This window comes from Pseudonaja textilis, chromosome 10 (genome assembly GCF_049901715.1).
Source record: "Pseudonaja textilis isolate UNSWEBS1 chromosome 10, rPseTex1.2, whole genome shotgun sequence".
NCBI lineage: Eukaryota > Metazoa > Chordata > Lepidosauria > Squamata > Elapidae > Pseudonaja > Pseudonaja textilis.
This window is the reverse complement of record NC_141999.1, coordinates 20,085,921-20,106,095: the sequence shown is the minus strand read 5'-3', so window position 1 is coordinate 20,106,095 and position 20,175 is coordinate 20,085,921. Positions and strand designations below refer to the sequence as shown.

The 20,175-nt window shown below is 41.9% G+C and overlaps 2 protein-coding genes across 4 annotated transcripts; both read left to right on the top strand.

Annotated features, from left to right (window-relative positions):
- Positions 1-4,207: 4,207 nt before the first annotated feature.
- LOC113451414 (phospholipase A2 inhibitor and Ly6/PLAUR domain-containing protein-like) lies at positions 4,208-11,719 on the top strand. 3 transcript variants are annotated; one of them, XM_087939405.1, is made up of 6 exons: positions 4,208-5,341; positions 6,701-6,760; positions 8,353-8,463; positions 9,267-9,425; positions 10,647-10,787; positions 11,473-11,719. In XM_087939405.1, exons 2-6 carry the CDS (start codon positions 6,706-6,708, stop codon positions 11,685-11,687), a joined length of 681 nt encoding a protein of 226 aa, XP_087795531.1. In that variant the 5' UTR covers positions 4,208-5,341; positions 6,701-6,705; the 3' UTR covers positions 11,688-11,719. The 3 variants fall into 3 exon arrangements, with proteins under 3 accessions (XP_087795531.1, XP_026578584.1, XP_087795530.1); XM_026722799.2 differs by lacking the exon at positions 4,208-5,341 and adding an exon at positions 5,809-5,861 and having other exon boundaries at positions 6,641-6,760; XM_087939404.1 differs by lacking the exon at positions 4,208-5,341 and adding an exon at positions 5,818-5,861.
- A 3,754-nt stretch (positions 11,720-15,473) lies between these two features.
- LOC113451407 (phospholipase A2 inhibitor and Ly6/PLAUR domain-containing protein-like) lies at positions 15,474-19,773 on the top strand. The gene is made up of 5 exons (XM_026722791.2): positions 15,474-15,522; positions 16,215-16,331; positions 17,529-17,678; positions 18,221-18,361; positions 19,618-19,773. The coding sequence occupies exons 1-5, from the start codon at positions 15,474-15,476 to the stop codon at positions 19,752-19,754; spliced, it is 594 nt and encodes a 197-aa protein (XP_026578576.1). The 3' UTR covers positions 19,755-19,773.
- Positions 19,774-20,175: the final 402 nt, after the last annotated feature.

Genomic DNA, 20,175 nt, shown 5'->3' with positions numbered 1-20,175 from the left:
ACTCCAAGGTCCTTGACAAAGTTTTTGTCATCAACAATGTCTTGACTATTCAGCTTGTATTTGATTTTTGATTTTTTTTGCCAGTATGTAGGACAGAGCATTTATTTGTTGAGATTTGAAGTTGCCATTTGTTTGACCATTCTGACACATAGTCGAGGTCTTTTTGAAGGGTAGCAGCATTATCAGTGGTGTTGAATAGCTTTACATCATCAGCGAAAAGAACACATTTGCTTTTAATATAATCACAGAGGTCATTAATATAGAGTATGAAGAGAGTTGGTCCTAGAACACTGCCTTGGCAGACACCACTATTGACAGGTACAGGATTTGATAGGATGCTCCCAATTTTGATCATTTGTTGCCTGTTAGACAGAAACACTTCTATCCAGTTATGCAGGTATCCAAAGATACCATAAGACCTTAGTTTTAGGAGTAGTTTGTCGTGTACCACTGAATCAAAGGCTTTATAGAAGTCTATGTAAATTGCATCAATTGCTTTGCCCTGATCAAGATGTGTAGTCCATATGTTTTTACAGTGCAAGAGTTGGAGGTTACAGGACAGTTTCCTTCTGAAACCAAACTGTTTGTTAGAGAGTAGGTTGTTTGTCTCTAAATGGAGGATAATGGATTGGTTAATAATTGATTCCATGACTTTACAGATGACACAGCATAAAGAGATTGGTCTGTAATTTTCAATGAGGCTGGGGTCTCCCTTTTTGAAGATGGGGATGACTGTGGCTAGTGACCATAGGTTTGGCAAAGAGCTGGTCCTGAAAGTTTTTTCAAAGATTATGCTTAGAGGTTCGGCTATGGCAGTGGATAGCTTTTTTAAGAAATAGGCACATATTCCATCTGGTTCAATAGATAAAGATGGTTTTAGATTGTGAAGTGCTTTTTCAACATTGTCTTCTGTAAAATCGATATGTATTAGATCATTGTAGTTGTCCGTGGTTCCACTAGGAAATATTGAGCCAAAGAATGTGCTAAAGAGGTTGACTTTAATGGTGTCATCACTGCAGACTTTACCATTTGGTTCTTTTAGGGGAGGGATGGACCTTGAGTCTTTTAGTTTGTTGTTTACAAAATTGTAGAAAGCGCTGGTGGAATTGGTGTGTAGAAGGATTTCCTCTTGTTTAGTGTGATAATTGGTACATTTATATATATTTATATATAAATATATATAAGAATATATTGGAGTTAAGATCTGGAAATGGATGGGGAAACTGTATTGGCTAACGGAGATGCACATGAAGAAGGGTTTGTGAGAATGGCCTTCAGAGATCTCAGAAGATTGTTACCAACCAGCAAGTTTCATTAAGACAGAAGAAGGAACTCATCAACTGCATGACAGGAAGGCTGTGCCCTTAATATTTCATTCAAATCACTTGGGAATGAAATCAAATATAGTTTTGGACCTTGCCCCCTAATTATTTTTTGGAGTGGGGTCTAGAGAGGTCTGCAGATGGATGCAAAGTAAGTCAATATATTAACTGCAATTATGCAAACCAAGCCTTGTTCCTGTTTTTTATGCAATGCAGTTCTGACCAACACACATACACATCCCCAGACAATCCAAGATGCAGCTATGTTTGCTATTGAAAAGGTCTCCGCCCCACTTCGGAAAGGAATGTAAATTCCTTCCCAGTTGCTCATAACCTTGTGAGAGAAAATTCTATTGTCCGTTGTTTTTTGGAAGAAGTCGGTCCATTTAGCACATTGAACAGTTGAATAAAGGAGCATATGGATGAAAAGAAGAAGGTAGTTTAATCATTAACCTGCGAACAGGTGGGGCAGAAGCAAATGTCCCCATGCAACTACAAAGTTCAGCGAGAATTCTAGAAACGAGGGATTGGTTTACTCTGCTTGGGAGAGGTTGGATAAATTGCTCTCCAGATGGCCTACCTCCTATTAACTTAAGAGACTCGTTTACATAACCGGACTGAGGATTTGGCCATTCATTGTCACGCAATGAATAGTTCCTTTAATGTCCCAACCTATTGTAAGGTCCCAGAAGTTTCCCCGAGCCACGGAGATGCCAAAGCGTGAGACTCGAGACGAGGGCTTGCAAAAATAACCGCTTCTTTATTCCTTGGTCAAAGCAAAAAGTCTGGGTGAATACTATGTTCAAAACATACAGACAAAGTGCACGTAAGGAATAGCCACACTCTGCAAGAGGGGCTCGGAGTATTATATACATTTTACGCTGAATCCAATCAGAGACAAAGGTTCGTTATTAATGTAGGCGATGGTTTGCCCGTGCCCTCCCCTTCTTCATCCATGGAGCGTTCTTTGTCCGTGCTCTGTCCATACTTTGTTATTTTACACAGTATCCCTTGTCTTTGTGTATTCATACTCCTGGGCAGCCCCCTCTTATCTTTGGAGCAGGATGTTCCTGGGAACATCCAAGGATGTGTCTAGCTCCGAAGCAAATTGCAGAGACGAGAAACCAGATAGAAAAGGAAACAATTCTCTTACAGAATGAATTCCTAACAAATGATTCCCATCCTTAGCAAAATAGTACAAGCAACTTCTTTAAAGGTTAGATTGATTCATGTCAAAATGTCCTTTCACTATAAAAGATCCTTGTCCATCCTTGGCAACTTTTTAAAGACTTACGGACTTCAATTCCCAGAATTCCTCAGCCAGCCATGGTCATTAAGTGAATCTAGCTACTCCTATTGACTTGGCTTGTCAGACGGTCTCTGGGAATGTCACAAATGGTGATCGCTTTACCCTGGGATGCTGCAAGTGTCAAAAAGACTTGTCAGTTGCCAAGCTGGCTGGGGAATTCTGGAAGTTGAAGTCCACAGGTCTCAAAAGTTGCCAAGGTTGGACACCTCTGCTGTAAAAGGTAAAGATAAGAGTAAAATTTGGAGAGGGGAGCCATGTATACATCTTTTGTTTTTTTACCAAGAAGTAATCTGTGTCTGTCCAGACACAGAGACATATTATTGCTTGCTAAAAAAAGAGAGACATTACTGTCTGTCTGTCTGTCTATCTATCTATCTATCTATCTATCTATCTATCTATCTATCTATCTATCTATCTATCTAGAAGCTACCTGATTCCCTAAAATTCTGGCCATCTTCCAATTGAAAAAAAAGAAAAGAAGAACAATGCAAAACCAGAAAAGATATCTTGAGTGGTCTGAAGGTAAGCATCTAAACAGAAAAGCCATCACCTTGCCCCAATAGCTTCCTGAAAGTCATCGACTGGCAGCCATCTTGAGTTTACCTGCTACAGTTTTCTCAGCTTGGCAATTTTAAGACCTGTGGACTTCCAACTCTTAGAATTCCCCAACTGGCTTCACCAGCTGGGGAATCTTGGCAGTTGAAGTCCACATATGTTAGAGTTACCGAGATTGAGCAACCCTGCTCCAGACAGTTTTCCAATAACCAAACTGTACCTTTTTAACATGTTCCATTGGATGAAAGGAGAAATTATTCCTTGTGCAGGTCCAGAGTTTAAAATAAAACGTAGGGCACACCTTGATTTTTAGAAGTTGTCAACCTCTGATGTAATCCAAGATTTGCTTCTCCACAATGGCTACCCAAATTCCCCTGGGAAATCACAGATGGATGGGACAGGCCCAAAGACAATAGCACTTTTCCTGTAACCCATCCCCCATATCCTGAATAGCAAAAAAGATACGATTACACAAGCTGGGAAAAAGGAACCTGAGATTACTCATACCTAATAATAAAAATACTATAAATAAATCAATAGAAGTAATTCATTATTGCCAAGTTCCCAGTCCAGTTGGGAGCTTAGCTGTTTTTTAACTACCTTTGATGTCATCCTTATCAGGGTGAAATTACAGTACTTCCTCTATGTTGCACAGGACTCCACAATCTTTCTGGGGCAAAGGATGAGTTTTATCTAACATTCCGTTGATGGCAGGGAAGAAGTTGTCCCAAAGAGCCAGGTCTCTATATTGCAGAATTTTTAAATACATGGCTGTGGAACAGTGGTGGGATTCAAATTTTTTTTACTACCGGTTCTGTAGGTGTGGCTTGATGGGCGTGGCTTGGCGGGGGTGGCAGGGGAAAGATACTGTAAAATCTCCCCACCCCACTAACCTGCTTTCCAGCTCCATTCTCCTGTGCAGGGCAACCAAATAAGACCCAGCCAATGATCAGCTGGGACTCAATGGGAGGCAGAGAATAGATGGGGTTGGTGGGGCCAGTCAGAGGTGGTGTTTGCTGGTTCTCCGAACTACTCATAATTTCTGCTACCAGTTCTCCAGAACTGGTCAGAACCTGCTGAATGCCACCTCTGATCTACCTACCTACCTACCTACCTACCTACCGGCTTCCTGCTCTACTACTGGCTCTCTGGGCGTGGCTTGGTGGGCATGGCAGGGGAAGGATACTGCCAAATCCCCATTTCCTCCCCACCCCACTAACCTGCTTTCCAGCTCCGTTCTCCTGTGCAGGGCAACCAAAGAAGACCCTGCCGATCAGCTGGGACTCGGGAGGCAGAGAACAGATGGGGGCGGAGCCAGTCAGAGGTGGGATTGGCCGGTTCTCGGAATGACTCAAAATGTCCGCTACCGGTTCTCCAGAACTGGTCAGAACCACCTCTGCTGTGGAAGCAACACACATGACAAAAGCAGCTGTAGGAACATTCAACAAGCTGGGAAACTGGCAAAGTTGTGCATGTGGTTTTCTTCAAGATGACCACACTTCCAGCTGGAAGTAGGAAAGAGCAGTTGAGGAGGCCTTGATGTCCTCCAGGTGAAGCCATCAGAAGGTTTCACTTTTCAGAGATTCTCCCAAGTTCAAAAAGAACTCGAATTGCCAAAATCAAATTCACAGGACCTGCAGCCCTCAAAGAAATAACATTCTGCTTGCACATTAACCTGGGTTATTATGGAAAATCTAAGAGAACTCAGCATCAGATACAGTCCCTGAGGTGAGGAACATTCATTACAGGTAGTTCTTGACTGAAAACCTTTCGTCAATGGCCATTTGAAATTACATTGCCCCTGGAAAAAGTGACTTATGACTATTTTTCGCACTTATGACCATTGCAATGTCCCCATGGTCACATCGTCAACATTCAGACACTTGGCAATTGGTGTGTATTGGTGTCCATTCCAGTGTTCTGTGGTCATACGATCATCTTCCGCGAACTTCTGATGAGCAAAATCACCGGGGAAGCTGTAACTAGCTTAATAGTTGCAGTGTTGCACTTAACTGTGGCAAGAAAGGTCATAAAAAGGGGAAAAATTCACTTAGCAACTCAGTCTCCCTTAGCAAAGGAAATTATGGGCTCAGTTATGGTTGTTAAGTCAAGAACTTCCTGTACAATAACAACATTGCAATAGATGTGACCAGAGGTAAGGTTGGAACTTGGAGATGTATATTTATTTTTTATTTTATTTTATTTTTTTTATTTTAATTAATTAATTAATTAATTGAATTTATATTGCCGCCTATTCACCCATGGCAACTTGAGACGGCTTACACAATGTAAAACCATATTTTTTTTAAAAAAACCCAATAAAAACTAACTAAACTGAAATCTGAATGTATGAGAGGCTTCAGCACAAGTCCAAAAACTCAGAAGAGAAAACCTCTGGTTCTGGTGACTGATCCAGATTGGATCCTGCAACGTTATCCTGGAACGCGTACATTTCCCTTCATTCGTGAGAATTATTGTTTGGTTTGGAACAATACTTTTAACGATCAGAAGTGGAAAGATCTAACCACAATTTCTATGCTATGAGGAACTAATTTGGCATGTTACTTAGTTGGTGAATAATTTTCCTAAGCAAATCAATCATCGGTTCTATAAAAAGGGGAAAAAGAGGGCTTGAACGTGAATGGATCACATCTGACAGATCTCGGATTTGTTAGGTAAGTTGTGATGAATTTCTTTAAGCATAGATGCTGGACATCCACTCTTTTATATTATTCCTTTTCTCTCCTTGTTTCTGTTTTCAACATCCAGATTAGTGTTATTTTCAAAAGCTGTCAAATTATTTTGTAGGTGAATGGTTTCTGAATGGTTAAGAGATAAATTTCTAAATTTACTTGTGGGATTTCAAATCTGGACTGGTCCAGGGCTAAATAAATGAGGGAAGACAGCATAAAGTGTGTTCAATTGGTTTGCATACTTCTAGATGAACAATGGAAAATGTAACACTTCCCCCCGCCCGCCCCCCAAGAGGCTGGGAAAGACTTGGAGAAAGAATGGACAGACAACTTATTTAAAATATGTGGAAATTCCCCACCCTTCTTTATGGAAAGTTCTTGGAGCTCAGCACTCACAATTGGACTTTTTAAACCTGGAAGCTCAGTTTGACATTTTTCGCTAACCAGAAATGATTCAGCGGGCCAGATTTACCATGTGGCAAGACGGATGGATGATAAATTTTTACAAATAAATAAATCATCCACCCATCATACAAGAGCAGATCCACTCATCTGCTCATTGCCAACCGACTTTTATTTCCTCGGGGATTGTGAAATTCTGTGGCACATTTAAGAGGCCAGTTTTAATTCAAGGATTACTTAGTTATTCCTCTTGCAGGTCTTTGTTTTAATACCAAACCCAAGCAAAACCATACGGCTTTGTAAGATGAAAGGCCTGATTTGAAGCAACTGGAAGAAATATTTGTTTTTTCATGCCACAGAAACGATCCCCCGTTGGAGCTGGTGCTGAGTTCGGCTCTGTTTGTTCTTCTTCCCCTAAGGAACCATGAAGGGAGATTGGATTCTCTGCCTTATCTCTAGTCTCCTCCCTTGGGTCCAAGGTGAGTCCTTTTAACCAGGGGTGGGCTTCAAAAATTTTAGCAACTGGTTCTCGTAAGGTGACCAACTTTTTTACAATGAGAAGGAGGACACAAATGAATTGAAGAAAAAAAAACAAAGCCTCTTGCGTGCGGTGCACTTTTGCACATGGCGCACTCTCTCAAAACAATTCTCCTGTGTGGAGCGCCTGCATCTCATAATCGTGTCTCACCACACTGTACCGAGCCTTGACGAATCACCATGTCAAATACAAATATGTCACCTCACACACAACGGATCGGCTTGGCATCGATCAAATATGGAGATTTAATTTTCAAATATCAAAAAGGAGGACATGTAGGAGGACACTTTTCAAGAGAGGACAGAACTTACAAACGGAGGACTGTCCTCCCTAAAGGAGGACGGTTGGTCACCTTAGTTCTCGGCCAGGTTGCTGGATGGGCGTGGCCATGGTTTAGTCAGCATCTTGCACCACCGTGGTTGGCTGTGGGTATGTTTTTGCCCTCCCCGGGCTCCGGAGGCTTTCCTTGAGACTCTGGGAAGGTGAAAACGGCCTCTCTGGGCTCTGGAAGCTCTCTGGAAGCTGGAAACGGACCTATTTCCGGTTTTCCCCAACTTCCAGGAGGCCCATTTTTCACCCTCCCCGAGCTTCCGCATGCGCCTGCGCTTACCCGCATCCAAAACGGGCCTCGTGGGGACTCCTGGGAGGGGTGGGGCCAGCCAGGAGTCGGATTTGGGGTTTCTCCAAACTGCACAGAATCTTAGCTAAGGGCTCTGTGAACCCCCAGCAGCTCACCTCTGCTTTCAGCCCTGAATTTTGGGGTTTGTACTAGGTGTGAATTCTTGGGCAGAGGGTTGCAAGTGGACTATAGGCATCAAGTAAATGCAGTTCGACTTACGATATTCATTTAGTGATCATTCAAAGTTACAAAAGCACTGAAAAATGTGACTTATACATCCAATCCTTGCACCTACGGCTGTCCCAGCCTCCTTACAGCCACACAATCAAATTTGGGGTGCATGTATTTATGAAGGTTGCAGCATCCCCTCTGTGACCTTCCCAGGTGGTTTCCGACAAGCGGTTCACGGGGGGTCATTGGATTGACTTAATGACCATGTGATTCACTTAACAACTGCAGTGGTTAACTTAAGAACCATGGCTAAAAGGTGGGGGAAAGGCCACAATTCGCTTAATAACAGCCTTGCTTAGCAGTGGAAATGATGCTCCTAATTGTGGTCGTAAGTCGAGGATTACCTGTGCTGTTCTTTGGTTCCTTGCTGTAGATCCAGCACTCCCACCTGTAGGCAAACATCAGGCGAGGAAGAAGGAAATAAAAATTTGTGTGGAAGTTATCAGGGCTGCCCTCTTGAGTGGACATTTTCAATTTAACAGATTAAGAGAGTTGGAAGGGACGTAGGTCATCTAGTCCAACCCCCCGCCCAAGCAGGAGACCCTTCACCATTTATGGCAGATGGCAGTCCAGCCTCTTTTGAAAGCTTCCAGTGGTCCAAAGATCAAGGCTGGTTGGGTCTACAGCAGGGAAGCGTTTCATTTTTTTCTTCAATAATTCACATTTTCTCTCTCTTTCACCAGGAATGGTAAATTTAACCTGTGTTTCATGTCCTCTTGGAAGCCCCAAATGCGAAGCTAATTGCACAGATCTGCAGACTACATGTGTTACTTTGACAGAAGCCAATACACTGGGTAAGAGTGCTAGGTCTCATTGGATGCCATGATAGAACCAGTTTGGGGGCAGTGGTTAAGGTGCTGGCCTTGAAACCGGGAGTCTGTAAGTTCTAGCTCTGTATTAAGCATGAAAGTTGGCCAGAGAACTTTGGGCCAATCACCATGAGACTGTGAGTTCTAGTCTTGCCTTAGCGGAGGTGGTATTCAGTAGATTCTGACCAGTTCTAGAGAACCGGTAGCAGAAATTTTGAGTAGTTTGGAGAACCGGCAAATACTAACTGGCCCCACCCCCATCTATTCTCTGCCTCCCGAGTCCCAGCTGATCAGCTCGGTCTTCTTTTGTTGCCCTGCACAAGAGAACAGAGCTGGAAAGCAGGTTAGTGGGGTGGGGAGGGAATGGGGATTTTGCAGTATCCTTCTCCTGCCGTATCCACCAAGCTACGCCCACAGAACCGGTAGTAAAAAATTTTTTAATCCCACTACTGTGCCTTAGGCATGAAAACTGGTTGGGTGGACTTTGGGCCAATCACCAGCAGATGGTGAGTTCTAATCTAGACTTAGGCATGACAATCTGCTAGGGTCAATCACCCTCATTTAGCCCAAATCACAGGGTGGATATTGTGGAGAAAATAGGAGGAGGAAGGAGTATGAATTGTATGTTCACCGCCCTGAGTTACTTATAAAGTAATAAGGTCGGGATAAAACTCAAATAAATAAAGAATACTTGGTAGAATCCTCAGCTAAGAAGGGTTGAGGTGCTCTTTTACCAAAGCCAATGGAATAGCCCTGTTCTCTATCTGCTTTTAATTCATTCTTCCCAGGTGGAAATGTCAGTCCCAATAGAGAATATAAAGGATGCATTCACTCACTCTACTGTAGACCTCTGACCTTCACCTTGACCACAGCTGCTGGACACCACACCCAAAGCAATATGGCCTGTTGCTCAACAAATATGTGCAATGCAATATTAAGTCTAAATGGTGGGTATTTCCTGGGCTTGGAAACTGTTCCTTTTAAAAAAAACAATAGAATTATTTTGTTTAAAAGAGGAAACCATAACGTAAGAATTCTAATAATTTATGTAATTTTAATTATACTGTACATTGCCAAGGAGGGAAAGGATACAGAGCTTAAGAAACAGAAATCCATTTTAGAAAGCCTCTAAAGGTAGTCTTATTAAAGTCACACAATCAGTGACTTTCCATAGGGAAAGACAAACATCAGAAACAATAAAGATTTGTGTCACACAGCTTCCAAGCAAATCAAAAGTCTAGTGGCTCATTCCTGACCAAGTATTTACCTCTATCTTAGAGACAATGGATTGTTGAAGAAAGTGATTATTACATGCTCTTTGGATTTTTCTACATTCTTGTCATTATAGCCGTAACTCAGAGGCATGGAATCTATTCCTAAGCCTTAAAACAACAAGGACAGAGAGGCTATTATCTTTTAAATCCACAAAGCAACACTTTTTATGTCAGTAGACAATAGACTGTATGACTGTAACCTTGTTGCTTGTATCCTAATGACTTTTATTGACTGTTTCCTAGTAAGATTTGATTGCTTATTGTACCATGTGACTATTATTAAGTGTTGTACCTGATGATTCTTTACTCTTGATGAATCTATGTTATCTTTTATATACACTGAGAGCATTTGCACCAAGACAAATTCCTTGTGTGTCCAATCACACTTGGCCAATAAAGAATTCTATTGTCTACTTTTTATGTCCACGTTCTAAGGTGGACAACACTACAGTGGCTCTTGACCCAGAGATCTAATGCATATCTGTTAGAAATTCTGATGATGGCTAATGTTTAAACTGGGATAAAAAAGGTGGAAATTTAGAATGGAACTAGCAACCCCCACTCAAAGACAGCCTATTCAGAGTTGGATGGATCTTCATTGGAAAAAAAAACTTACAAGTGAATGGAAAACTGGTTAAAATACAATAAGCATTTAAAAAAATATTTTTGAAGCCAATAGTTGACTTAGTGGTATTGGATACCTATCCATCAGAGTGTCTAAGGGTAGTCTTGGTAGTATTAAAAAATTCAAAATAGTACCTAGCTACACGATCAAAACTAAGAATGTTGTGTGATCATGGCAGCTACCCTGATTTTTTGACACTGTACCCTCAACAGGCCCTTTGATATTCCTTCTCACTTGGACGCTAAGATGAAATCTATCTTGCTTTACAGTTCCTCCAGTTGGTACATTGGAAAACGGGATATCTTGCCCAGCCTGTGAAAGCTACAATCAGAAGGAGTGTGACATCAAAAGCCACGTTGCCTGCATCGGAAATGAGGAGAAATGCATTACTCTCTCAGGAGATTCTATTGGTATTTCTTCAAGTATTTCATCCCCCTTCTCCCCAATATACTGACTAGATATTCACACCAAGATCAGAGGTGGTATTCAGCAGGTTCTGACCGGTTCTGGAGAACCGGTAGTGGAAATTTTGAGTAGTTTGGAGAACCGGAAAAAAACCACCTCTGACTGGCCCCACCCCCATCTATTCTCTGCCTCCCGAGTCCCAGCTGATTGGCTGGGTCTTCTTTGGTTGCCCTGCATAGGAGAATGGAGCTGGAAAGCAGGTTAGTGGGGTGGGGAGGGAATGGGATTTTGCAGTATCCTTCCCCTGCCACGCCCACCAACTAAGCCACTCCCGCAACACCATGCCCATCAAGCCACACCCACAGAATGGTAGTAAAACATTTTGAATTCCACCACTGACCACGATCCTTAAAGCATGGCTGACTGGCTCGGGAATTCTGGGAGTTAAAGTCCATAAGTCATAAAAGGGCCATAGTTCCCCACCCCTGATGTAGGGTAAAATAAAAGAATCTACTTAGGAAGTTCAGTGTTGTCTGAATTCGCACATGCAAGACAATACTTGTTTGATTCGCACATGCAAGAGAATAGTTCAACTTGCCTGTGTGACCCAGCTCCGATTCCACAATTCCCTGTGGAAAAGTAATTCCCATGTTTGCACAAATGTACTTCTGCTTATTTCTCTCATTGCAGAGAACTCTACGAATCAGTCCTTCACCATCAAGGGCTGTGCAACCATGAATGCCTGCGACTTGAAACAGAATGACCTGGTGCCATTTGAGGGGAAGATATATAAGCTGAGTGTGAAAGCAGCTTGCACCGACAGGGGCACATGGGGTGTGATTTCTTCTTCAGGAATCATTTTTTCATCCCTTGCTGGAGTCCTCTTCCTGCAGAACCTCTCATGAAGTCAACTGGTTCCTCTTCTGTGTTTGATAAAAAGGCCATCATCTGGATGGTCTCCAAAATTGCAAATAAAATTTTCAAGTTCTTTTCATCCATGAAGTCTAGTAGTCTTTCAAACAAAATGGGAGAAGGAATGAAAGCATTTATTTACAATAACAACTTGATCTCCATAATTCTCTCTGGCACCACATTCTCACTCCCTCTCTTTTATTGTCTTTTTCTTACAAATACATTTTCTACCCTTTGTTGGTTTAGCAGTGTGTCTTCTTGACTGTTGGAATTTACTATATTCTATAAAACATTGGGAAAAATACACAGGATTTCTGGCGTGGTCCTCAAATCAACTTAATATGTTTATTCTCCAGTCCTCAAAGATTACCTTGACTGGAGAATAATCAATCATTTAGCAACCTTCAAATTTATGATGGATATACCTTGGATAAAATCTTTGGAAAGATTTTCCAAGTGAGATGGGCAACATACAAATCAAATAAATGAATAAGTATTTTTAAATTGAGGTTTCCTCTGCAGAATAAGATGGGTTTCCCTGACAGGCCAAGCTAGATATGGGATGGGATTAATATGTTATGCAACCACCAAAACCTAATTTGATCAGGAGAGACTTTTAATCCTGAGATAATTTCAGCCGCTTGTGTCATATGAGCATTAAACCTCAGTCCACCATGGAGCAATTTCTGATGTTACCTGGGGTCACTTTTCGAAGAAGGAAGAAATTTAGAAAATCATGTGCAACATAGTTTGAGGAAGTTACAAAAATCCTTACCATCTTCTCTTATGAATAATACTTTCTGGAGAAGACCAAATTAAATTGAGTGGGAATAGCATAGCATAGCAAAGAATAGAATAGAATATTCTTTATTGGCCCAGTGTGATTGGACACACAAGGAATTTGTCTCTGGTGCATAACTCTGGAGGCAAGTAATAAACAAGTAATATAATCATAAGATACCAATAGGAGAAGGTAATAGAAAAGATGAGAAGGATAATAGTAATACAGCCCAGAGGAGGTATTCAGCAGGTTCTGACCAGTTCTGGAGAACCGGTAGCGGAAATTTTGAGTAGTTTGGAGAACCAGCAAATACAACCTCTGGTTGGTCCTGCCTCCATCTATTCTCTGCCTCCCAAGTCCCAGCTGATTGGCTGGGTCTATTTTTTGTTGCCTTGCAGGAGAACAGAACTGGAAGGCAGGTTATTGGAGTGGGGAGGGAATGAGATTTTGCAGTATCCTTCTGTTGGAAGAATTATCCTTTTGGGTTCAGTTCCAAGTGGGGAAAAAGACACTGGAAACATGGAGGCTGTTTGGAAGGTTTAATGGTGGACAGGAGGACCACGTGGCCTGGAGCTCCAGAGTGAAAAGGAAGGATGATCACATGATTCAAGGTGAAGGAAGAGATCAAGAAAGAGCTGAGGTGCTGGGAGTGCCTGAGTTTTATAACCTTTGTTGGGATTTGAATTGGAGCTTGCATTCTGATTGGTTGTCAGACTCCCATGAGGCCATGCAGGGGCAACTCTGTAGGCTGTCCTGAGTCCCAGGCTTGGTTGAGCCTTGCTGGATAATGATGCAGTGAAAGGACTTTGGGCAATTGCTATAGTTTTACCTGGAAATCTTTGTTATGTAAAGTATTCTGGCCCAGGCCTTGATGGCTCACCCATTAACAAAGGTGGGAGTGAGCTTCTACTTCTGAGATGTGCTTCTTCTCTTGAGTTTCTACTTTTTTTAGAGGAAATATTCTGCCTTTTTAATATTTCCCAGGATATTTCGTTTTTCTAGGAGACGGGTGGGTGTTAACTTCCTACACTTCCCTCAGGAGTGGGCTGAGAATGGAGATTTTACAGTATCCTTCTCCTGCCAGGCTCACCAAGCCACGCTACGCCCAGCAAGCCACGCTCACAGAACGGGTCGTAAAAACAATTGAATCCCACCACCGATACAGCCATACTGTATGGTAAAGATCCTTAGATATAAGTCAGTCCTGTGGGAATTACGTATTCAGCAGAGGAATGTCACGAGAAAAAAACTGTGTCTAGTTGTTTTGGCATGCAATGCCCTATAGAAGCATCCCAAGGGGAGGAGTTGAAACAGTTTATGTCCGGCATATGGACTATTACTCTAGTCTAAAGATATCCTCTCAGTGATCAAAAAAGCAATCGTGGCACTTTCGGGAAATTACCCAGTGACAAAATATGCCAGGAATATAGAAGAGTTCCTTAATCAAAAATTACATCTGAGGAAGGAATTGTGACACCCATCATTTCCTCTTGTGGTTTGTGGTTTATCCATTGAGAATGCTCAAATCTGCTCACTTCTCAATTTTTGAGCATTTTGACTTTGACTCATATCAAGTCTCACAAAATAAGTGGATTTCTAAAGGATTTAATGGTGAGCTTTCACTCATATCTTCCTGTTTCAAAGGGCAAATGTTATTTCACAGCTCCTCCCAAATGGCAGCTTACTTACACAAACCATACAATTAGTTCCTTATTGACATGGGTGTACCAAGGTCAAGTTGGTTATGGAACAAGGTGGGATGGCTGTTTTGGGTGGCAGGAAGGAAACCTGAGGCCTCTAACTCTGGGACCAAGATATCTAAATTTAAGGCTGGGGATCTGGAGTCAAAGATGACTGATGTAGGAATCCCAAGTTGGTGTCAGGTGGGTTCGACTTGATTCTGGAACTTGCTTTATGACCACAGAAGTAATGGTCAACAAAGAATGGACACAGAACTCTGACCTACCCTGTGGTTGGTGGAACCAGCCACTGGTGTCATAATTGTGTTAGCCAATAATATTTTTCCCCACTTCTAATAGTGTGTGTAATTTACCTTAACCTAAGAAAGACAGTGATATAAGAATTAAGAGAAATATCTTTCAGCACCCAAATATAAAGTTGCTCCTAGAGAACATTTAACTGGTGACATGCAATGGGTATATAACTTTGGATCAGTAATGGCTTGCATGATTCCATATCTGATGCCCAAATTATTGAAAGAAGTTAAGGTAACTGACATCCTTGACCAGAGTGTGTTGGCTTAGGAGTAAATCCCAAATAATTCAATTGGTCTGACTTTCAGGTAAGCAGGGTTAATCCTAAACGTGGTGAATAGCAATAGTATTAGAACCTAGACTTATATAGTGCTTCATAGCGCTTCACAGCCCCTTCTAAGCAATTTACAGAGTCATCCTATTGCCCTCAACAATCTGGGTCCTCATTTTACTGACCTCAGAAGGACGGAAGGCTGAGTCAACCAATAATGGTTGTGTCACCCACCTCACCTCCTAATAATAGGGAACATACCTGGTTGCTAAGGCTTTCTCTATGAGAAAAATGTATCTTAAATCTGTAGGGCATGTAGGGCTCTATGGTGGCATCCAGAACCTTGAGCTTCACTGGAAACAAGCTTGCAATCTATACAGCTTCCCCAGCAGTGGTCCAACCAACATGGCAACATCGCAAGTGCCCACAAGATACGGGCAACTGCATTTTATACCCACTGACCCATTTCCAAATGATCTTCAAGCGCTCGTCTATGCAAAGCAAATTTTAATGCTCCATGCAAGAGATGACAAGTGTATGATAATGGTCAGCAAGTTCAGGTTGAGTTTCAGCAAGTGATGGCTTTTACAAGTGGGGCTTTGAAACTGCCTTTTCCCTGGCCTATTCTTGATATCCTTTCCAACTTAGGAAGTTTCCTCTGCTAGAAGATTCCAGATGTTGATGCAGTTGCCACCTCAACTCCAGCCTTCCATTCTCTCTGGTTCTGAAGAGAATGGATATATTGCTGATTTACTACCTCTTTGATTTTCTGCTGGCTGTTGGTAAGTTACCAGGGACTGATACATAGTAGAGCCCAAATGCTGGTCTTAAGCAGTATCTCTTTCTCTTAAGTTATGTGTTATGAAGACATACCTCTAGGTACCACAAGATAGAAAAAACTGTGTGGTAGAGAAGATGAGGAGCATTTTTAAACACTGTTTAGGGAGGTCGTGTGGTTATTTGATATCACAATATACTGTTTTGTCATCTAGTTCATTGGTGTCTAGTTCAGAGAGTTGTGGTTCTCTGATATCTTCAGCATTTCCCCTCATTTGCCACCTTAGGTTCTTATAATTGGAAGCATTGAGGACTTGTGTACAAATTAGAATCTTTATCGTTAATCCTGCAGACTCTGTCCTATAAAAACCTAACACCAGAAGGTCCTCAAAGTTACAAAACAGGGAATCTCTTCTCCTTCTCCAACAAATATCTGGATTGTTTTAGGCCAAGCTAGCGTGTTCACTTTCAAGAATATCCCACCCACCCAAACAGAATTGGTTCTATACCATGCAAAGAGCAAAGGGATGAAGTTTTCTTTTTTTTTTTTGTTTTGTGCTGCTGATAAACATGCATGTTTCACTGCCATTTCATGTGAAGTGTGATTTATGATAAAGAAGCTGTTAGGTGACATTTCTGTTATCAAGTAAGAACAAGGAAGACAGTTGCACATGGCTTTTCTGATCTTCTCTTCCAGGGCTTGGCTTACAATGTGAACGATGCAGCAGCAAAGCCAGTTCCTGCACTGGAGCCCCGTATAATTGTCCACATTCTGAAAAGGCCTGCCTGATCCTTACCATAGAGAACATTATTGGTGGGTGTCTTTGCCTTTTGCAGGGTGGGGAGGATTGGAATTCTTCCAGTCTAGCACCAGGGTTGCCTGGTTATCAAAAGGTTATGTTGGACAAGGATATATACATATACATATACATACATACATACATGCACACACACATATATATGTATACATATATATATATTTTTCTTAAGTTTTCGCGGGTACTTACATGTATGGTATTCAGCTTTGTTCGGGTATTTTTCCACGTCATTGTAGTTGTGCTTTTAAAGTTGTAGCAATGTTTCGGCAGAATCTCATCTGCCATCATCAGGCTTCTGTATAGTGTTCTAGTGTTATAGTGTAGATGAACACTATACAAAAGTCTGATGATGGCAGATGAGATTCTGCCGAAACGTTGCTACAACTTTAAAAGCACAACTACAATGACGTGGAAAATACCCGAACAAAGCTGAATGCCATACATACATATATACATACATACATACATACATACATACATACATACATACATACATGTCTCTCTCTGTCTCTCTCTTTGTCTTTCTCTGTCTCTGTCTCTCTGTCTCTCTGTTTCTCTCTGTTTCTCCCTTGTTCGAGTTCTAGCATTGTTGGCAGGGTGAGCTCCTGTCAGTCGCCTCAGCTCCTGTCCACCTAACAGTTTGAAAGCATGTTCTATGCAAGTAGGTAGATAGATACTACTTTGGTGGAGAGATGAGCTGGTGTTCTGTGCAGTCAGTCGGACTCCTGATGGCTCTGAACCTTCCCAGCTGTGGTGACCATTTGTGAGGCAGCTCCGGGAAGGGAAGGAGTCTTGGGTGATGCCGCAGGAAGAGACAATCCTCTTTCTCTCTAGTAAGAAGCCCGTTTGCCTTCCCGTGGCACACGGTAGGAAGTGTACAAGCCTGTACCTAACGATGCTAGAAAAAAAAGCAGCCAAACTACTATGTAATAGCATTGTAATCTTCTGGCTAATATAACTACATCATACGCTAATGGTTATTATAAACATGGGTATCTGCAGAGGGGATGGGAAAAAGTCTTCATGAAGACTTCAACTCATTCTTTTTTTTTACATGGGTTACCATCTTGAGTTTTTGGGCACCTCACTTCCACTATGGATCCCCCAGGGGTCTGATCTCCAAACATCTTCCTTTGGACATTACTGTATCTTGCTCTGACGCTTGTCTTATTGTTTTCCTCTTGCAACCCCAGAGAACCATCAATGGTTCTCCACCTTCAAAGGCTGTGTGCCAACCAAGAACTGTCCCTCTCTTTCCATGAGTTTCACATTTCCTACGAAGCGTGAGCGAAGGACGGCCAAGTGTTGCTACCACGATTTCTGCAACAAAGGAGTTGTGAAATGTAAGCAACTGATTTTTTCCCCCCAAAAACTTCTGAATGCTTATTGATGGGTGTCTCTTGTAAGGTCTCTTGATTACATGAAATTTCAGGTTATTCTGCATTTTTTTTATTTTATTTTAACAAAAGTGGAAACCTGGGATGTGTAGGATTGTGCAATGGTAGCTGAAAACATTTTTGAATCCTAAGATTTGAGTCGATTCATTTATGGCTTAGAACAGTGTTTTTTTTCCACCTTGGAAAACTATAAGATTTGTGGACTGAGGAATTCTAGGAGTTGAAGTCCAAATAAGTTGTAAAGGCTGAGAAACACTGGCTTAAAGTGATGAGCAAGAACCAAGAGACAATTGGATTTTTAGTTTCATGTAGATATTCTATACTTGCATGTATCTGATTGTGGATCTGAATATGGTGAGATCTGAATATGATCTGGTTAATTCAGGGCTGCATGGGCTAGGATCCAATAATAATCCTCTTTGAAGTTCTTGATATAACCACCTGAGAATTAAGTGGCACTTACCAACCTATGTGATGGCTTCTCCCAGTGGAAGACACAAAGGAAACACGAAATGGACTGAAATGCCCAGGATGCTTTTCAATGAATCTGGAATGTCAAGCCACAGAGATGTTAAACTGCCATGGCCAGGAGCACAAGTGTGTTTTCATGGGTGTGACTGTACAACATGGTAAGTCCTTCAAGATGTGATGAACTAGAAATAGGAGTCATTTGGTTCCTATCTTCCATGAGGCCAAATATTTTGGGAACAGGTCAGTAGATCTTTGTAATCTTTTTGTACCTTGAAAGGAAAGATAGCCATACAGGTAATCCTTGACTTATAACATTTTGTTGAGTGACCATTTGAAGTTATAATGGTTATAATGACACTGGAAATTATAATGGAAGTTATAATGGCACTGAAAACAGCTACTTATGGCCGTTTTCACACTTATAACCATTGCAGCATCCCCATGGTCATGTGATCGAAATTCACTTGGCAACTGACTCACCTTTATGACAGTGGCAGTGTCCAGGAGTCATGTGATCACCTTTCGTAACCTGTCAATGGGGAAGCCAGATTCACTTAACAACCGTGGCAAGAAAGGTCATAAAAATGGGGCAAAACTCACTTAACAAATGTCTCAGTTAGCAGCACGGATTTTGGGCTCAATTTTAGTCATAAGCCAAGGACTAATTTGATTTGGAAGCTTATTCAAGAGACTTTGTTGTATTCTGATTCTTAAGTTCAAAAGACAGTTCCGCTGCCTTCTTCCACTGGCTTTCCTAACTAGAATGATAGGTTCCCTAAATGACAAGGCGTATGCCCAGGGGTGGCATTCAGCAGGTTCTGACCAGTTCTGGAGAACTGGTAGCGGAAATTATGAGTAGTTCGGAGAACCGGCCAATGCCACCTCTAACTGGCCCCATCTATTCTTCGCCTCCTGAGTCCCAGCTGATTGGCTGGGTCTTCTTTTGTTGCCCTGCACAGGAGAACGGAGCTGGAAAGCAGGTGAGTGGGGTGGGGAGGGAATTCAGATTTTGCAGTAATCTTCCCCTGCCACGCCCACCAAGCCACGCCCATCAAGCAACACCACACCCACCAAGCAACGCTCACAGAACCGGTAGTAAATTTTTTTGAATCCCACTACTGTGTATGCCTCTTTATTTCACTGATCAAGAAATTTGAGGTCCTGAAATGTGGGAAAAGCAATACCCCACATGATGGGGACAGATCGCCAAGACAGGCTGCTAGAAAATTCTTTCACGTACTTGGAAGCTGGGTACAATAACTGCAAGGTGTAGAAAGGAAATCCCCTGGGGGAACAAAACTTGCAAAGATTTTACCAGGAATTACCTGCAGATGTTCAAGGCACTGGTCACTCTCCTTGACTGTAGAGAATCCAGATTCTTCAGAGGTGACATTTCTCCCCTTAATTCCTGCAGATAATCAGATCTTTGTGCATGCAAAACGTGGCTGTGGGACCAAGCAAGTCTGCTGGAATAAAGAACGCACATTTGGCATCCCTGGGCTGTATGCAGAAATCTGGAAGAATGTTACCTGTTCTCATGCTGCCAAGTGATTTGATTTAATGAGCGAAGAGGGGCTAGTCCCTTACATCGTCAGAAGCCGGGCAAGTAGAATGAAATTGTACAAGAATTCTAATTAATGATGAGCTCATTTCTTTTTATGGCGGAATAAAATCTTGTTGTGCTTCTTTATGACAATGTTGCTGAATTATTTGAATGCTTCCTCCAGATGGTTCCTATGCTGCACTTTGGAACTCATCTATAGTTACTGTCAGCATTCCAGAAAAACTCCACTCCAACAAATAACTCCGAGACAGACATGTTCTCAAAAGTTCTGTTTTATTTGGATAGTAAACTGGCACATCTGGGGAATCTCGAATCTGAAAGTTCCGGGGTTCCTTGCAATTAGTAAAAACTACAAATCCACCCCCTGCACCCATCATCACATCACATGCCCCAATCACCATCCGTCCC